The 16,901-nt window shown below is 54.3% G+C and overlaps 5 protein-coding genes across 5 annotated transcripts; 3 read left to right on the plus strand and 2 right to left on the minus strand.

Moving 5' to 3' along the window:
* Positions 1-725: 725 nt before the first annotated feature.
* On the plus strand, positions 726-1,786 carry CCMA1212_000566 (S-methyl-5'-thioadenosine phosphorylase; the record flags this gene model as incomplete). The annotated part of the gene is made up of 3 exons (XM_073698029.1): positions 726-761; positions 825-1,316; positions 1,383-1,786. Exons 1-3 carry the CDS (start codon positions 734-736, stop codon positions 1,784-1,786), a joined length of 924 nt encoding a protein of 307 aa, XP_073563271.1. The 5' UTR covers positions 726-733.
* A 4,474-nt stretch (positions 1,787-6,260) lies between these two features.
* On the plus strand, positions 6,261-9,407 carry CCMA1212_000567 (uncharacterized protein; the record flags this gene model as incomplete). The annotated part of the gene is made up of 9 exons (XM_073698030.1): positions 6,261-6,483; positions 6,998-7,106; positions 7,342-7,430; positions 7,659-7,919; positions 8,440-8,892; positions 8,946-8,984; positions 9,021-9,119; positions 9,146-9,252; positions 9,275-9,407. Coding segments are annotated over 9 exons (1,512 nt in total), but the record flags the coding sequence as incomplete, so codon positions are not given.
* A 509-nt stretch (positions 9,408-9,916) lies between these two features.
* On the minus strand, positions 9,917-10,288 carry CCMA1212_000568 (uncharacterized protein; the record flags this gene model as incomplete). The annotated part of the gene is made up of 1 exon (XM_073698031.1): positions 9,917-10,288. One exon carries the CDS (start codon positions 10,286-10,288, stop codon positions 9,917-9,919), a length of 372 nt encoding a protein of 123 aa, XP_073563265.1.
* A 1,595-nt stretch (positions 10,289-11,883) lies between these two features.
* Positions 11,884-13,103, plus strand: CCMA1212_000569 (uncharacterized protein; the record flags this gene model as incomplete). Its single annotated transcript, XM_073698032.1, has 3 exons — positions 11,884-12,185; positions 12,253-12,950; positions 13,024-13,103. The coding sequence occupies 3 exons, from the start codon at positions 11,884-11,886 to the stop codon at positions 13,101-13,103; spliced, it is 1,080 nt and encodes a 359-aa protein (XP_073563264.1).
* A 188-nt stretch (positions 13,104-13,291) lies between these two features.
* CCMA1212_000570 (uncharacterized protein) lies at positions 13,292-16,502 on the minus strand (the record flags this gene model as incomplete). Its single annotated transcript, XM_073698033.1, has 6 exons — positions 13,292-13,471; positions 13,541-13,745; positions 13,803-14,419; positions 14,511-14,794; positions 14,932-15,651; positions 16,052-16,502. The coding sequence occupies 6 exons, from the start codon at positions 16,500-16,502 to the stop codon at positions 13,292-13,294; spliced, it is 2,457 nt and encodes an 818-aa protein (XP_073563966.1).
* Positions 16,503-16,901: the final 399 nt, after the last annotated feature.

The following is a 16,901-nucleotide window of genomic DNA, read 5'->3' on the forward strand; positions in this document are numbered from 1 at the left end:
GGTAAGCATAAAGCCCCGCTATATCGGGGATAGAATCCAACGATGCGGCGAGAATAACAAGGGCTTTGCTACAAGCATGCCGAGTAGTTGCCCTCTACCATGGGAGAAACAAGTGTGACTAGGTAGGATAGAATGAGTTGGAGGTCGTGAAGGTCGATGGCATCTTCGAGGTTGAAGTTGTTTCCCTGTCAGCCAGAGCGGCGACATCATTTCTTCCTGCCGCCAGGTACCGAGATAGTGATAAGGTACCTTGATGGTCCCTGCACTGTAGCCGGTCTCTGGACATACTGCTTCATCTCGCGTCAAACGCCCTCAGTGTTATTCCTTAGAAGCAACTCTGTCATATCTCCAAATGCTCGTATAGATCCCGTCTTTCCTCTCAAAATATCACATAAGCGCGCTAGGGCTCTACAAACTCAAATCTGGTGATGACGTGCTCCTTGCCTGAACCCTCGTCGGAAAAAAAAAAAAAAAAAAAAGTTGCAGATACAAAAACGTGCCCCTCCATACTGACCTATCGATAGAGGGGTAACTCAGATAGCACCAAGAAAACATTAACCACCGACTTTTTTGCTCCCGTAAAGCTGCGCCTTTTCTACGAATCCTCACAACCCGCCGTCTCCAAATCTTCATTACCTCTTAATAACAACATCAAGTAAGCAATCTGCTCTTCGTCTTGCATTGCCTCCTGTGTCAGCGCACGAGCTAACACCAAGCATCAGCAGCAGTCATCATGGGCGACCTCCCTACCACCTTCGACCGTATGTCACGATAGCTTCACAAGCCAACGACAATGTGACTGTGTCTCTAACCCGAGCATCCAGAGCCCGTCCACATCGCCGTCATCGGCGGCACCGGCCTTGCCCAGCTCGAGGGCTACGAGCCCATTGCCCTCGTCAACCCCATCACCCCCTGGGGCCCCCCCGCCTCGCCCATCGCCATCCTCTCCCACAACGGCGTCAACATCGCCTTCCTCGCCCGCCACGGCCTGCACCACCAGTTTGCGCCTCACGAGGTCCCCAACCGTGCCAACATTGCCGCTCTCCGCCACCTCGGTGTCCGATGCGTCATTGCCTTCTCCGCCGTCGGCTCCCTGCAGGAGGAGATCAAGCCCATGGACTTTGTCGTCCCTGACCAGGTCATCGATCGCACCAAGGGCATCCGGCCGTTTACCTTCTTCGAGGGCGGTGTTGTAGGCCACGTTGGCTTTGCGGACCCCTTTGACAAGAAGCTGGCGGATATCGTCAAGACATGCGCGGCGCACATGAAGGGCGACGGTGTGGTGCTCCATGACAAGGGCACCATCATCTGCATGGGTTCGTGATGCCTCCCATAGAGGGTCCATCCGGTAACCGGTAACAACTAACTCGTGACGCTCGCAGAGGGACCCCAATTCTCCACCCGTGCCGAATCCCACATGTACCGCTCCTGGGGCGGCTCCGTCATCAACATGTCTGCTCTGCCCGAGGCCAAGCTTGCGCGTGAAGCCGAGCTTTCCTACCAGATGATCTGCATGGCTACCGATTACGACTGCTGGCACTCATACGAGGACGTCAACGTCGAGATGGTCATCAAGTACATGCAGGCCAACAGCCAGAACGCCAAGCGACTTGTCGGAGGCGTCCTGGACCAGCTCTCCAAGATCGACCACAGCGATCTTGTTCTGGCCAAGCACTGGGAGGGTTATTCTACCGGATCGGTCAAGTTCATGACCAAGCCCGCCGGCAGGAACCCCGAGGCTATGAAGAAGATTGAGTACCTGTTCCCGGGCTTCTGGGACAACTAGACTTGCTTTCAGAAAAGGATACACAGGGGCGGCGTTTTGTGGGTGGTGTGACCAGCGTGCAAACAGAATGCTGGATCATGCCACAGGAGCTCTTGACTTTCCAGTAGAAGTGGTTCCATTTTTTTTTTTTTTTTTGAATACCGCCATGATTCCTCTGCTTTTTTCTTTTCCTTTGTTCCTCTCCCCTTTCACGGCCTCGAAAAGAGTTAGTCGCCCATGAAGTCGCGAATGACTTCACTGGATATAGGTTTGAGCGATAAATCTTCAACAGATATTGAAGATATTACGGAGGAATTCAACAGATGACAAAAGTATAGGCGGCATGGATACAAGACAGCGCAATATAAAGACAAGAAATAGAGCATGAGACTGACATTTCTCCATGTGTGTGATTTCATGACTACTGAACAACGATACGTGATATCTATTTGTGTGATCAAGTTCGCACCACGTATCTTGTGAAGAAAAACATCAAAGTAGCAGACCACCAGTTATTGATTCCTAGGTCATCAGGAAAACCTTCGTTCCGTCTCCAAGCATATATCAGAGCACCTATCATACCTTTCACGAAACCTCAGCAAGGAGTCGTAGCATCGCCATCTCAAGCGGCGCAAAGTACAGATCATATCCGACCCGAAAGGGGATTACCCAATCGTCTTCCACGAATCAGTTCTCTGCACTCTTACTCTTCATCTACTAGGACAAGGCGCATCCCACGTCAAAGTCGCAATAACACAAAGTGACACGAAGCCAAAGACGCAGAGTCGTCCAAATCCGGGCTAAGCAAAGAAAGTCTTGCAGCTAACATCTCATCAGCTACACGACAACTTTGTGATAAATGCGTGTCTACAATCGAAGTGCGACGTCACAATCTTTGGTCCAACCTAACAACCAACCCCCTTTCTTTTTTTGTTCTTGCTCTGCTAGATTAGTTGGCTGCTGGATAGTACTGAGGACTCGTCGTGTCACGCATGCCCCGATGATGTGGCTCTCATATGCCAAACTCTGTCACTTGCTGGTCGTGCATAGCAGCTCCGAGACACAACCCGCTGCGTCACCGAGGACGGCGTAAAAATAGTGAAGAGAGGAGCAGAGAAATGTGACAGCCAGGGCGCCATTATCAATCAGATGGAGCAGGATGCCAAAGAGGCGAGGACGATGGGTACTAAATATTAAAAAGTAGAAAAGGGGGCATCGTTCCTTGCCTGATAAGGCCATCTTCAAAGGGGATCGTCATATCAGACGGAGGTGGCTGCTCCACAGCAGAAATGCGCACCCACCACGATCGGTATCAGGAATCCAGAGCCGATGGCAGAATCGGCCGAGATGGAGATTCCACAACGATTGAAAATCGCATCCCGCTGCTGTCGAATCCTCGCCCCAACCCGTCTCCTCTCAAAAACAGACATGGATGGACGGACGTTACCCGTGCATGACGAACCCACCGCTCTCGTCGTTTGGTCTGATCCGCAGAAGTAAGCTGTCATATTGTGACAGTGCTGCTCTTGTACAACCTGTCAAAAGTATCTGGTGTCGGCGGCAGGTGTCCAATGATGACGGATTGCACATCCTCATTCACCACTTTTTGTAGGCACACTCAGCTCCGTTGTGTAAGCGAGGTTCATACATGGAGCTTGCCTGTACGAAGCACGGAGGAACCCCCGTCAGCCCCCCCCTCCTGAATGCATGAAGTACATCAAGGCGGCATGTAATGCTCGTACTTGGATACGGGGTAGATGAATGAATGGATACCCAGGTGACTCCGTCTCGGGGTTCATGCAAACTGAGTTAGGGCGCCAGTACCGCTCCTCCACCTGTCAATACCTTGGTGCATGAGACGTACGTCCAGAAAACGGAATGCGATGACGTGCGGTGGGTTTGGGTGCCTCCGCAAATTCAAGGGCCGCGAGCATCGGAGCCCTGGCTGTCACTTGTGCCACGTTTTTCTTACCCATGCCGTCCGAGATGTTAAAGCCACTATTATATCCGCAACAGCGGCCGACGTGCAGATCTCAGGGGGGCCCCCCATGCGATATCGACTGCGAAGGGAACTTCGTAGAAGGTCGAGGGATGCAAGTATGTAATGCTGAGTACGGAGTAGCCGCAGAGTGCGGCACCATGAGCACTGGAAACTGCGAGGTATGTCTTTCATGAGCTGTTCTCAGAAACATTGCATACTACGTACCTAAGTCTGCAGCTGTGCTTGAGGGGGTGTACCTACGCATATGCAACAGCAGCCACCGTTTCGGTGTATGAGGACGAAAGAGTAAGCACCAGCCCGAACGGCCTGTCGGAATATGGCCGGGTTGCATGGATTTGAGCCATGACAGGCAGGCTGCATGAGTGCCAAGTCGCTCCCCATGGGATGGAGCGTTAATATCTCAGCTGCAAGTGTAGGCCAGATCGAGATTGCGCCTTTGAATATAGGAATGATTAGAGCTCGGTCTTTCCTCTGTCCGCGTCTCTTCATACTTACACGTAGCATTACGTGACTTGATAGGTGGCATCTTCCCGAGAGTATTTCCTCGTCCCGGCCCCTGACGGGCAAAAGTGCAGCTTTGTTCGGCTAGGAAATGTGTCATTAATGGATGAAGGACTTGCGATGTCTCATTCCCAGATGCCGATAGATTGGGATACAATTAGCGAATTTGCATGACGAGATCCTCTCAGAAATAGAAGATGTGCCAATACGCACCGAGTCTTTCGAACAAATAGTTTCAGAACTGGGGCATTTGTTACATCGTCAGGTTCCATCTCATACTCTTCCGGTTGACGTGCATGTAGCGACATCGGCCTTGGAACCCCGAGATAAGAAAACGGTGCCGCACAGGAAACATTTGGCATATTAGTTGCCCAAGTGTCATTCTTGCCGTGGGCTCTGGATAGTTGGAATCGATACTCGTTCTTCGAAAAAAAAAAAAAAAAAACCAAAAAAAAAAAAAACCGAGCCAACAATATCGCCAACGAGGGAGGTCTGTTAGCTGTGTACACATAACTCCCCACTTCGACTTCCAAATCGTCACTCACCAACAGCGAGGATAAACTGCAGCAGCCAAGCATGCATGACAGGTCACTTTACCAACACAACATGGGAAGAGTGCGAGTCAGCGACAGGAAGCTCTCTTGATAGACTTGAGTTGAGTTGGTGCGAACGGGAAGTTGCAAGACAGCAGCATGAACAAGGCCGCCCCAAAGCCAGGGTTCTAACAGAGAGGTTGGGGGCGTTATCGAGAGTCTCGAAGCTATCTTGCTTGGCAACAACAACAAGCCCTCCGCAAGTCTCCCTGATACTCTTGCCTTCACTCAACCAGCGCCCCGTTGGAAGGTCCACAGGAGGGCTCTCTGAGAATGCATGCAACCATTGTCCGGAAGGTCAGATGAGTGAGCGGCAATGAGGGGCTGAGTTCGGCGCAACTCTCCGAGTAACGGCCACTGGGGCGCCCTCTCTACCCTGTGAGGTTTTTTTTCCCTTATGAGATCAGTATTGCATGCCTTTGGTCAACATGGCTTGGGCACTTGTCAAAAGTTCTAGCAGAAAGGATCGTGCTGCACTCTCGTAAAAAGGGCAAACGCACAATTTAAAATTCGGCAAGTGGGTGTCCCAGCGGCCCCATATCTGACGAAAAGTTGATATGCAGATGCCATCCCGGCAGGTATCCATTGGCGGATGAAGGGCTTTGCTCACATTTCATCCTGCACATCCCAGCGCTTCGCAGCACCTCTCGTACAGTAGCACCTGTCGTCTTGTGTCCCACTCTGGGATCGACTGGGGGCATGAAAACGGGGACGCTAACGTGAGGATGTACGACTAACTCTTGACGAAGTTGCAAGGAAGTTATCCAGTTTCTGCCGTCTGGTTGTGACGTTGTCAAGGTTCGGCATGAAAGAACCCCCGCAACCGAGAATCTGAGCCCTATGTGAGATCAAGATGGCAGAAGCTGAGCTCTCTCTCGGGAATCGAATCGACGAGGCAAGTCACATCTTGACGGCAGTTCGGTCTGCAAGCAACGCTCGTGGGGCCAAACCGTCGCCGTTCAGGGATCTCCGCCGCTCGGATCTTCCCGCACTTGAAGAGAACGGAAGAAGCTATGCAAAAAATAGTGGCAGGAATCGTTGCGTTTGACGGCGCTAGAGGTACTAGGGATGGAGCCCGTTGTGCTGTTGCCTGTGATCATTGTTCAGCGATTCAAGAAGGGGGGTCTACAAAGGCCCAAGTCTCCAGGATGTGCGGGAGTAACCTACAGGTAGCTCCTCTCTTTCGATGCCGTGACTACTCCTGGGCGTGCTTCATGCCTCCCACTTCGTGCTTCGTAGTATGTCGAGTTGGCGGTTGTATCAACCGGTTATTCCAAACATGGATGCGGCATTGTCATTGTGTCGACGGGCCCACTGCCAACTGTGCCAGGGCTCCGTACCTGTATGGCGAAGAAAGCTCTGCATAATCTGCTCTGCGAAACGACGAGTCCTGGTTTGACACGAAACTGCTCTCACAGTTCAGTTCCTGTTGCGAAGACGCTTATGAGCGAAGCGATTCGCCCGGCCACTTCATCCTTCAGCAATGTTCTGCGAGAAAGATGCAGCCCTGGAGGGCGGAGATCCCCCAAGCTCAGCAGGGCTCGAGAAAGCCGGATGCCCCTGGCTCTTCAAGGGGAAGCTGTAGCAGAAGGGGCCCTGGTCCACCGAGTCTCGTACGATATGTAAGTACGTATCCTTTGTCGACCTGTCGCACATACTACTTGCAAACCCAGTACTAGTGAATGTCAACGAATGTGGAGGGATGCATAAAGAGGTCCATACTAGCCATAGGACAAGGGGCGGCGATAGCAGCACAGAGTACGGAGTCGTGCTCGTCCGACCCGTATCACCATTCGATGCTTGCGCTTGTAACAGGGACCTGCCCGTAAGGTACGAAGTAGCTCCGTACACCAAGAGGAGTTGCGAGCAGACCCGTTTAGATGGCCCGAGAGCGCGAGGTGGGACATCCCTGGAGGCTGAGCTTAGAAGCAGTGTCCGTAGGGAACAGGCGGCAGCCGTCGGCCATCAACAACAGCGACCCGTTTGGCGATCTCGTAAATTCCGCGAGCGGCCGCTGAATGCACATGCGGATCTGACGTGTACTTGCCGCAACGCAGCTCATGTGGGTCGGTGATGGCCGTTCTGATGCTCATTTGCACCAGGATGAGGTTGGTTCAGACAGCCGTACTTGTCCAGAAGACACGAGGCGAACTGAAGATCGAGCAAAGGGCGACGGTGGTTCGCGAAAGGAGAATCTGGCACAGGCGCTTCCTTGAGACAGTCGACCCGTGGTCGGACAGGGCACGTAAGTGTTTGGCCATGAAATGACAAAGTGGTGGGTAGATTGCACGACGAAGGAAGAAGATGAGGAGGAGGAGACGAGCAAACGACTGTACCTAATAATGGTGACGATGACGACAGACCACAGGAGTTTAGGTACTCGTACTGCGAAAGTATCAGCGACTGGGGGGGTACTCAGTCGGCAGGTAGAAGCGCCATGATCTATCACATGGGCAGTTGCAAGATACATCTGCTTCAAGAGCCGTGTATGGTGCAGGTACAACCCCCCCGAGTGCCGTGCTCGATGCCTGTACTTCCACGTCCTCAGCGGGCGCTCTGGCAGTCGCGTGTCAGTGGGGTACCGACTCACCTCCTGCCGTCGTCGAGTACTTTGGAGGCAGGCACCGCCCAAGGATCCATAGAACCCGGTGGAAGGATTGGCAGTATTATGCGAGGCAGGTGTACTGGACAAGCATCCTCAACTTCTGCCCGGTAGAGCCTCCAGCACGGGCAAGAACGTTCCGTACCTGATGGCAAGTACGTGGGCACGTACCGGCGAGACTGTTGGGAGCTCCAGCTCCAGATCTTCGTCTTCTCGTCTTCTTCCACCAGTTCCCAGGATCTCCACGACAAATCGACCAACGAGGGCATCATGTTGGCGGCACAGACGGCAATCCTGCCATGTGAAAATCTTGGTGGACTGTTCCCACAGACTCGAAAGCCTCGGCGATGGGACCAGCCACTAGGCTGGAGCGCCCAGTCACATCATCGAGCACCACACCCTTTCGCGTCTTCTACCGTCGATTTGATATACAAGTTACCAAGAGATCAATGCCCAGTAAGCACGACAGCAGCTTGACTGCTTGGCAAAGGGGGTGCGAGTCCGAGTTTTCGTACTTGGCACAAGATGTCTCTGCGGAATCTCAACGGGGGCCGGGCGGCCAATGGCGAGATTCATTGCATGCCGTCTCCCGCCGGCTCGTTCTGTTCCGTTCAGGCCCCTGAAAATTGTAGATTGTATGAAGCACGAAGTACGAAGCACACAGCCGGGTGTTGCGTTCGTGGAAGACGGCAAGCCTATCGACCCTAGGTGAGTTACTCTGAACCCTTTCACAGGTGAGGTTTCGTGAGCAGGCTTCGCCTCCAGACACAGCCATGCACGTACGTACAAGCAAACAACTCAGCCGTTGTACAAGTGAGTAGTTAACTGAGTCAGAGCCAGAGACATCTCGATCGCCAGAGCTCCCCGACATGCCCCGGAATGCTGCTCCGTGCTTCCAGATGCTAGCTGCATATACTGCCTAACAGTCACCTGCCCCTATTCGGAGCTGCGAGTCTGTCCTCAGGTCTTTATGCAGTCAGCATTGAACTTCAAAGCTTGCCATGACAGGTACCAAGTATTGCTGATGCAGATTATCTGTCTGGATGCCGCAAGGGGTAATCCCACACGGAGGACGGAGGACACCGTCCCACTCTCCTGCCGGACCGCCCGCGCCCATTGGCCAGCCGAATACTTGTACAGAGCATGGTCGTGCTTCGCAGACCTGCTCAGTCATGAGCCGCATGAGTTGGCGTTGTGTTACAGTCATGTCTCCAGAGTTGATGCTTCTGCATGCTGTGACAGAGCTTCGGTACTGACTTCACACCGGATTATCATCTGTCATATTCGTCTGCCATTGCAAGCACGGACTCCACCGCGGCCTTTGCTACTCGTCACATGGGCTAATGGGACTCGGGGTTCAAAGAGGAATAACCTCGTCACCCAGCTCAGCGCTAGCCGTTATGTTTCTCCAGACGAGGGTACTATGCTTGTACTTGTGATAAGTGATAGGTAGATGCGTGAAGTTAAGTCACCGGTGAGTAGTTGTGCCGGCAAGCTGATGTCGTTCCGGACAACGAGGTAGTACGTGCGAGTGATTTGGCTGAACTGCTTATATAGTTCCTATATTCGGTTGGTGGCCATATCAACTTGGCAGCGGCCCACACGAACGGCCGTCTCTACTATACCTGCTACAGCCACGTCCATCTGTGCGAGAAGGTATGCAGTCCAAATAAGGGTTCCAGCTTGATGTAACCCTGCAGCCAAAAACTGCCGGCATCGCAGCCACTGCGCTTCAGGTCGCTTGGGCCTATACTTGTGCCACGATCGATGGTCGGATTTGGGCGAAAATGTAGGAATCTGGTACGACATAGAATCGCAGACAGCCCCCACGATATGCCCGTTCATCTTCGTATATGCTTGTGGCCGGCCGTGCGTGACGTAGCACTTGACCGGATCAGCAAAGTCCTTCCGCGTGCTCTCCCCTGGATCAGCGTACGACCATGACGGACGACACGACAGCCAGAAAGGGGAGCCGTTGCTCACGGCGACTCGCACGAGCACCTGTTTTTGCTTGTATATCGAACAGCTTTTGGCGGTCTCCTGTACGGAGTGCCTGTTAGCGATATTCCTTGCAAGAGGAAGAAAGATTGCTATGGAGATCCTCACAGCACCAACAGTAACAGCGACATCTGTGACAACGCCGTTGCTACCCCATGCTCAGACACGCACAAGATTGCAACGATGCAGGGGCCGTGGGGTGTGCTGAACGAGCCGGAACCAAAGTGGTGGATCGAGCCTTGTCCATTCACTTGTCACAGAAAGCAATTGGAGCATCGTGCCGGCTATTCTACTCCGTACTCTGCACAAAGCGCCCAGTACTGGAGTCCTGATGCTTCTCCGTATGTGGAGGGATGGGTCTTCAGGACATGTGATGGTCTATTGGCGGATGCCTTGGTACGTCACGCAGCAAGCGCTGGGAAGTTTGAGGTGATACTACAACCAAGGAGCAGGATTCATAATACTTCGTACATGCTGGTAGAGCGGCTGCATGTGGTACTAATTGCCTGCATGTCTGGCCGCAACATGGGCTTCTCATTACCATCTGGTACTCGGCCTAGCGATATTCTAGGCCAGGAGAAGTCGAGATCGAGATCGAGCTGGCCGTCACGAACTCCCGCCGTCCACATCTTCCCACTCGGGCCGTATGCCCAATGGAGCGCTTCGACGAGCCCACACCACCCTTCATCGCAGTTCAGACTGATTCGCATCCAGATTAGCTGCTCCACTCGAGCTGCTGCTTGGCCAAGCACGAAAAGTCGCGTCGTGGATTCCGAGCGTACAGAGCGGGTCTGAGGAAGCTGGGCGTCTAGCGGAATGTTCTGCATCACCGTTCGAGTTGAAGGACACCAAGTCCCTCGTCCGCGGCCATTCCCCGGTTTCAACAGCGCCATGGATTTCGACGCGACAGGTGCAAGGCGGTGCCTGCTCGTCGTTGCCATTGGACAGCTCAAGGTATGTGCGAACAGCGTATCACAAGGGAGTGAGACATGATCGTGGATTGTAACGGATATAGTAATACTAGATACTAGCCTTCACTCGGCCCGCGCCGAAGACGAGGGCGCCTCCAAGCCACCATCTCCCGATCTCCGCTTAAGACATCCATGCTTCCTGGGGGAAGCGGCGACACAAAGGCCGCCTGCATAAGCCAGCTTGATTATCTATCCATGACCAGCAGCGACGACACCGCAACACAAAGCCATGCCTCGTTTACACACGTATACCCGCAGAAGCTCACAAAGGCTTCGCGTGGTAGAGACACGTGGTGGCGCAACAATGGGAGTGACCGACATCCTTCACAATTCCCTTCAGTCGATGAATCCTTCGGTGCCAGGAGATGATGGCGGTACGCCTTGCAATCGCATGTATGCGCTGGCGAACTCGCGACAGTGCAGATATTGAAGCTCGATAATCACCTCGAGAAACCAATGCGACCGCCTCGGACGTGGCTCCGTGAGCGTCTGCTCTTCTTTCCCCTTCTCTCCTCGTCGATGACGGACCAATGCCGCAGGAGATGGAGTCAATGGGCGATGCGACAAGTCTCCATCCTGCTGCAGCACAGCGGCATCATATACTACAGAGCACGAAGTAAGACGTCCCCCTCCAATGCAGTCCTGGAGCCTGGTAGCGCCCCCTCCCACCCCTTCTATGATCCCTATAACGGTGGCTCGTCCTGACAGGGGCTGACACAGTCAGTTGGGTGCAGCAGCACACCCCCCTGTCCTCCATATGCAGGCGGACTAATGTGAGGCCAACCCCATCCGGTCATACCCCGGCCGGGACCCTAATGTTCGCCTCATCACCAGGTGGACTCGGAGGGGTTCAGAGCGCTCCGGCTGGCTACCGCCGCTTGCTGCGATGCCGTGCACTCGTACCAACTGTTTGTAGGCTTCGAGGCTGTCGTCTTGCAAGGCCATCCCGGACAGCACACTATCCTATTACGGCCCTTCTGGCTAAGCACGCATGTATGCGCACACGGAGACCTGACAGGCCGGTGGATGGGATGTAGGGTGTGCAGCATGCGGCGTGCGGCAGGAAAAATCAAGCTCGCTCGCCGCCGAGCTCTATCACTGCTCGCTCTGTCTCCCGCGGAGTGGAATAGGAGATGGGTAGACTGGATCTCTCTACCTGACGTGCAGAGTTGGCCGCTTGCGTGTTCTTCATCTCTGATTGAAACATTGGTTTCCGCTTCTGCTCTCCCATCCTCATCCATTCACGCAGAGCACTGCATTGAATCAGACCAGCAGCCAACACACACCCTCGAGCTTCTGCTGTCGTGTCCCCAGTATATAAGGCCGTCGCTGTTCCAGCATAACGACTGTCGATCCATAACAAGGCGTTAGGCTGCAGTAAGAGACACTGCACTTCCATATCATCTTTGAGATTCAGATTGTCCATTCCAGCCACGTATCATACGCGCAGCATGGCCTCGCAGCACCAGATTCCTGGACATGGCCATGTGATGGACATTGGCGGAAGCCGGATGCATGAGGACATCGGAGAGAAGCTCTCAAGGGTTCTCACCGCCGTCTACGGCCCCAATGCAAAGCCAACCCTTCCAGACGAACTCCTGTATACCGACGTCGGGCTGCCCATATGGAACGAGATCATCTTCACGCCCGAGTTCTATCAGACGCATGACGAGATCGCGCTCTTTGACGCTCACGGCAGCGAGCTCCTGAGGCGACTTCAGCCCGGACCGACCTTGATCGACCTGGGGGTTGGGTAAGACTGATGAGAAAGCCCACAGAAGCCGAATGATATGAGCTAACAATTGTTCGTGATGAACCAGTGACACCCGCAAGGTAGAGCATCTGTTGGCGGGTTTCGAAAATGCGCAGCTGAAGGCCACCTACTTGGCCCTCGACATCTCCAAAGCGTCATTGGAGCACAGCGTGGGTTACCTGCTCGACAAGCATTCAGCACCAGACGCCAAGGTAACGTGCGCAGGTCTGTGGGGGACATTCCAGGACGGGATGACCTATGTCCAGGGCATCAAGAGCCAGAGGCTTTTTCTCTCCTTGGGCTCCGTGCTTTGCAACGACCCCTGGCCCGAAGCCCTGAACCACCTCAAGTACTGGGCCAAGGCGCTCCGGCCCAACGATCTCCTCTTGGTGGGAATGGACGGCCACTTACTGCCCCAAGACAAGGACAAGATCTGGGCAGCCTACCACTCACGAGACGACCTGTACCGGAACTTCTTCCTCAACGGCTTTGAACAGGTGAACAAGGCGATTGGGGAGGAGTGGTTCCAGGAACAAGACTGGGACTTCATGGCGGAGCTCGAAGACAAGCCAACGACCCGGCACCGATTCTTCTTCCGCGCCAACAAGGATGTCACGATCCACAAGCTTGGTCGGACATTCGAGGAAGGTGAAGAGCTAGACTGGTTCGACTCTCACAAGTACGGAGAGGAGAGTGTTCGACTCATGTGCCATAAGGCGGGACTGAGTGTGATCGGTGTCTGGCAAGCACCCAACTCTGAGTTTCGTAAGTCCGATGACTTGTCGCTCTGCTTCGTCCTTTCGACTGCTCGGTCGCTAACACCGCGTCTCCTGTTCAGGGCAGTATCTTCTCAAGACGAAGGGGGAGTTGGACCAAAAAGATGATGGAGATAGCGCCGTATCAGGGCTAATCTTGTAATAGGCCAACTGTCCTGCTTTAGAACGTCGTCGTTGGTTCTGGTTATTTTCTTCATTGCTTGCGCCGTTATCTTGGGCCTGGGGGGAAAGACCGGGAGAGGGGGTATCATCCGGGCTAGAATGGATTTGTGAATGGGGACCACCAGTTAGGCTTTGCCTTGAGATTAGCAACTAATGTCAATGCCGGTCTCAGGTCAGGCAGAGGATCTCCATCTCGTTCTCTTGAACGCGCTGAACCAGATGCTCCCACCACGGAAGACGTTTGCCGACTTCCTCGTCTAGCCTTCCGTTGACTGGCGGCTTCAAGGTGGGCTCGGTATCGATCCACATCCATATGCGCTTCAACGCATCATAGAGCGGAGGCACACTCTGCAAGACGGTTTCAGTTAGTATACTATATGGCAAGAATGATTTGGAGGACATGGGCCAGTCTCTTACACTTCTCACTGGCGTGCTGGTAACCCTTTCGAACCAGTTCTGGGCAACGGCAACATGTCCAGGAACGGTAGCCAGCATTCCAAGAAGGAAAACCGGGAACAGAGGGGCTTGGGCGGTGAAGTTGTAGCCAGAGGTTGGCATGATGTTGATGCACTTGGCAAGGTCGTTCAGATTCGACAACACCTCGGGGTGGTTCCGAGGGATTCTATAAACCACATGTTAGTATGATTGACTAGGTATTATGCCATTCGGTTGATCTTACCTTAGTGCACGACACTGCAAATAAACAATGGCTGCAATTCTCCAAGCTTCGGCAGTCACCTCTGTCATGGCGCTTGCGCTGTCAATGACATAGCCCTCCTGAGCGGCGCGGACCATTTCAATGGTTTGCTGCTGGGTCTTGGCAACTTCCCACGGGTTTGAATTGGGCGCGCTGCTCCATTGCCTCATATCCAGTAGCTCGGACAGCAGAAACTTTGCAGTGAGAGGAATGACGGAGCTCTCGGGATCTTGATAGAGTCGCGCCGAGCAGTATGTAATCTGGCTGAAGGAGTGAAGCAGTTTCTTGGAAAACCCGCACCCACCGTGGATCTCATACATGTCCTTCATGTCCCCGTAAAGAAGCCAGCCAAACCGAGCAGCTTCCCTCTCGGGATCAAAGGTCGACGGGGGCGGCAGCGTGGTCATGAGCTGCGAAAGTATGACGGCCCTGCCGACGATGATGGACTGGGAGATGCGAAGGGAAGAGAGCTGGACATTGGACTTTGACCAGAACCGCGACCCTTCGTCAATGGACTCGAGAAAGTGTTCGCCTTGCTTGAATCCCTCAAGCCATCGCGGAGTGTAAGGCCGTTTACGACGGCGCTCAGTAAGGACAATCTGCGGACAGGGTGAGGTAGTGGTGCACCAAGTCGTCAGTAACAAGCAAATATTGGCGGCCTTCAAGGATGGATTTCATAACGCCACTCACATCTTGCATAGATAGTATAGAGAGGATCGTGATCAGCTCGCTGGCTTCTTCAACAGTGAGATCTGCTCTGGAGAGCAGGTGGCTCAGACGGGCCTCGGCCAGGGCAAATCGATGATTGATCCGCCTACTTATTTCTTCCATCGGCTGGTAGTCATAGACGTATATGCCGGCCAGGCTTTGTATCGCGCATAAAACCCCCTCGCTCCCCTCCATGGCAGCAAAGTCTTGCAGCCAGAGGTTCGTTTTGCCCAGAATGCTCCGGCCGGGACACCAATTTCCGATATCTATGTCCCCAAGCCGAAAGTCAGGACGCGCACTCTAACTAGCTATATCGGGTAATGGTATGTGTATGAGATGGTAATGGGGGAAAGCAGGAGAGATGTGCATTGTTTGGCGGTTATTGGGGAATTTTCAAACGTACAGAATGACCAAAGCTTTCTATCCATCTTGTCCATTCGGGATACCAGCCCAAAATGCGATGGTAGCATCTGGGGGGAATTCATGGACGAATGGGTAAAACCCAAGCCGTGGCTCCATGGACGAGTATAGGGAGATGTGACAGAGTAGCCTGATGATGCGGGGGGCGATGCGGTGTCCGAAAAGGACCATGAGCGGTCGGATCTCTTCAACGGGTTGGGCGACTTCGCAGTGATCTGGTAGGGCACTTGGTTTGTGCAGTCATGTAATTGACGACTGGAGTTTCCCAACACCGAGGATGACTGAGACGACGGTCTGATGATCTCCTCTACTCCGTCCTCTTCGCCGGCATCATCGCCGGGCTGCGTGGCGGCTGATACGGAAGATGACCGACCACCCTGCGGTCTCCGCGACGGCCAGTTGAACTTGATGTATGAATTGACTCTGCCATCCGTGGGGCGAGGGAATCGGGGGGATGCTTGCTTCCCGAATGTTGCTATACAATCCTTGAACGGACTGACAAATCCATGCGATCTAGGCCGAGGCTGAGCCTGAGTCTTGTAGCTGCGGTGCTCATGTTCAGCATCAGATGGCAAGAGGTGGTCGGAATTCGCGGCTGCGACCAAATCCGCCTGCGGCGAATGGGGTTGTTGTTCAGGCGAGACCGAATGGCTCAAAGAGTCGTGGTTCAACGGGATGAGATCAAACTCCGCGGCCAGCGGTGCTGGATTAACCGTTAGTGCATCCCTTTCATGTTAAAGCATGAAAATGTGTTGAGCCCAGAGCCCGCAGGGGTGAGTGAGTTCCACCTGCAAGCACGGATAGGATGATAGAATGAGGCGAGCTCAAGTCGCACGACTGGGTGGGATGAAGAGCAGGGTGGAATAATGATGGAATGGTATGAAAGTGTAACCCTATCTGAGAATATGTCTTCTAAGGGAGGGAAGTGAGACGCGGAAGTATCGTCCCTTTCTCTTTCTGCTGGACACAAACTTCCACGAAGAGGAAAGCGCCAGATGTGAGAGACAGCAGCAGGTAAGACAGGGCAGGGGGGGGAAAATCCAAGCTGGAGAGCATGTGACAGACGGTGCATCTAATGCGGCAGTTGCCTGCAGTTCACTTACCTGCAGCATCTAGGGACATCAGCGCCGTCTCCATCGACGTTTCCACTGCCGCTGCCATTGTCGGCATTGGCTCAGCCGCTTGCCATGGCAGCGTCGACGATGAAGTGAGCGAGGACGTAGACGCGGTCGAGGGCGGAGACGAGCCCGCCTCAAAGCCCGCCTCTGGCCGGGGCGTGTCAGGGCCGGGAGCGGCGCGGCCCCCGCGGTTGCGGACCCGGCGTCGGACCCGGAGGCCGTCACGGGGCGGAGGGAGGACGCGGACCCAGGTGTGAGCCACAGCCGCAGCCGCCGCCGCCGCTGCAGGGACGACGGGCGTGTTGGACGGCGCAGGCTGAATCAGCCGCTGCTGATGAGGGTGGGAATAGGAGACCGAGTGCGGATGCGACGGCTGCGGGTGTGGCGCAAGTTTGATGCGCTTGGCCGGGCGCCCTTGATCCAGCGAATCTCCCATCTGTGCGAGTTGAGCCAGGCGCTTAGGCGAAGCGAGTGAGGCCAGCGTCGCGTGGCAACGAGGATCCGGAGCGCCTCGATCGAGCAGATACACGCCAGACACGGCAATGGTGGGCTCACAGGCGACGGGGCAGTAACACGCGCACACATGCACACACGGGCCGGGGTGTGGGTGTCACTGAGCCGGGACAGGCGACGGAGGAGCTGGCAGGTAGTGGTAGTGGACCATGCACGTGTTTAAAGCCGAACAGAACGCCAATTACCGGCCGGCAGTGGTCTCTCGAGCAGACGACTCTCCCGGGCTATTCGTGCTACCTAGTAAGGTGAGCAGAGGCGGCTGTTTCCTCCACGAACGGGACCAGCTGAGTCAATCCGGAAGGGCCCTTGGCCTCTAGCGATC

The sequence above is a fragment of the Trichoderma ghanense genome (assembly GCF_004382785.1).
Source record: "Trichoderma ghanense strain CCMA-1212 chromosome Unknown scaffold_0, whole genome shotgun sequence".
NCBI lineage: Eukaryota > Fungi > Ascomycota > Sordariomycetes > Hypocreales > Hypocreaceae > Trichoderma > Trichoderma ghanense.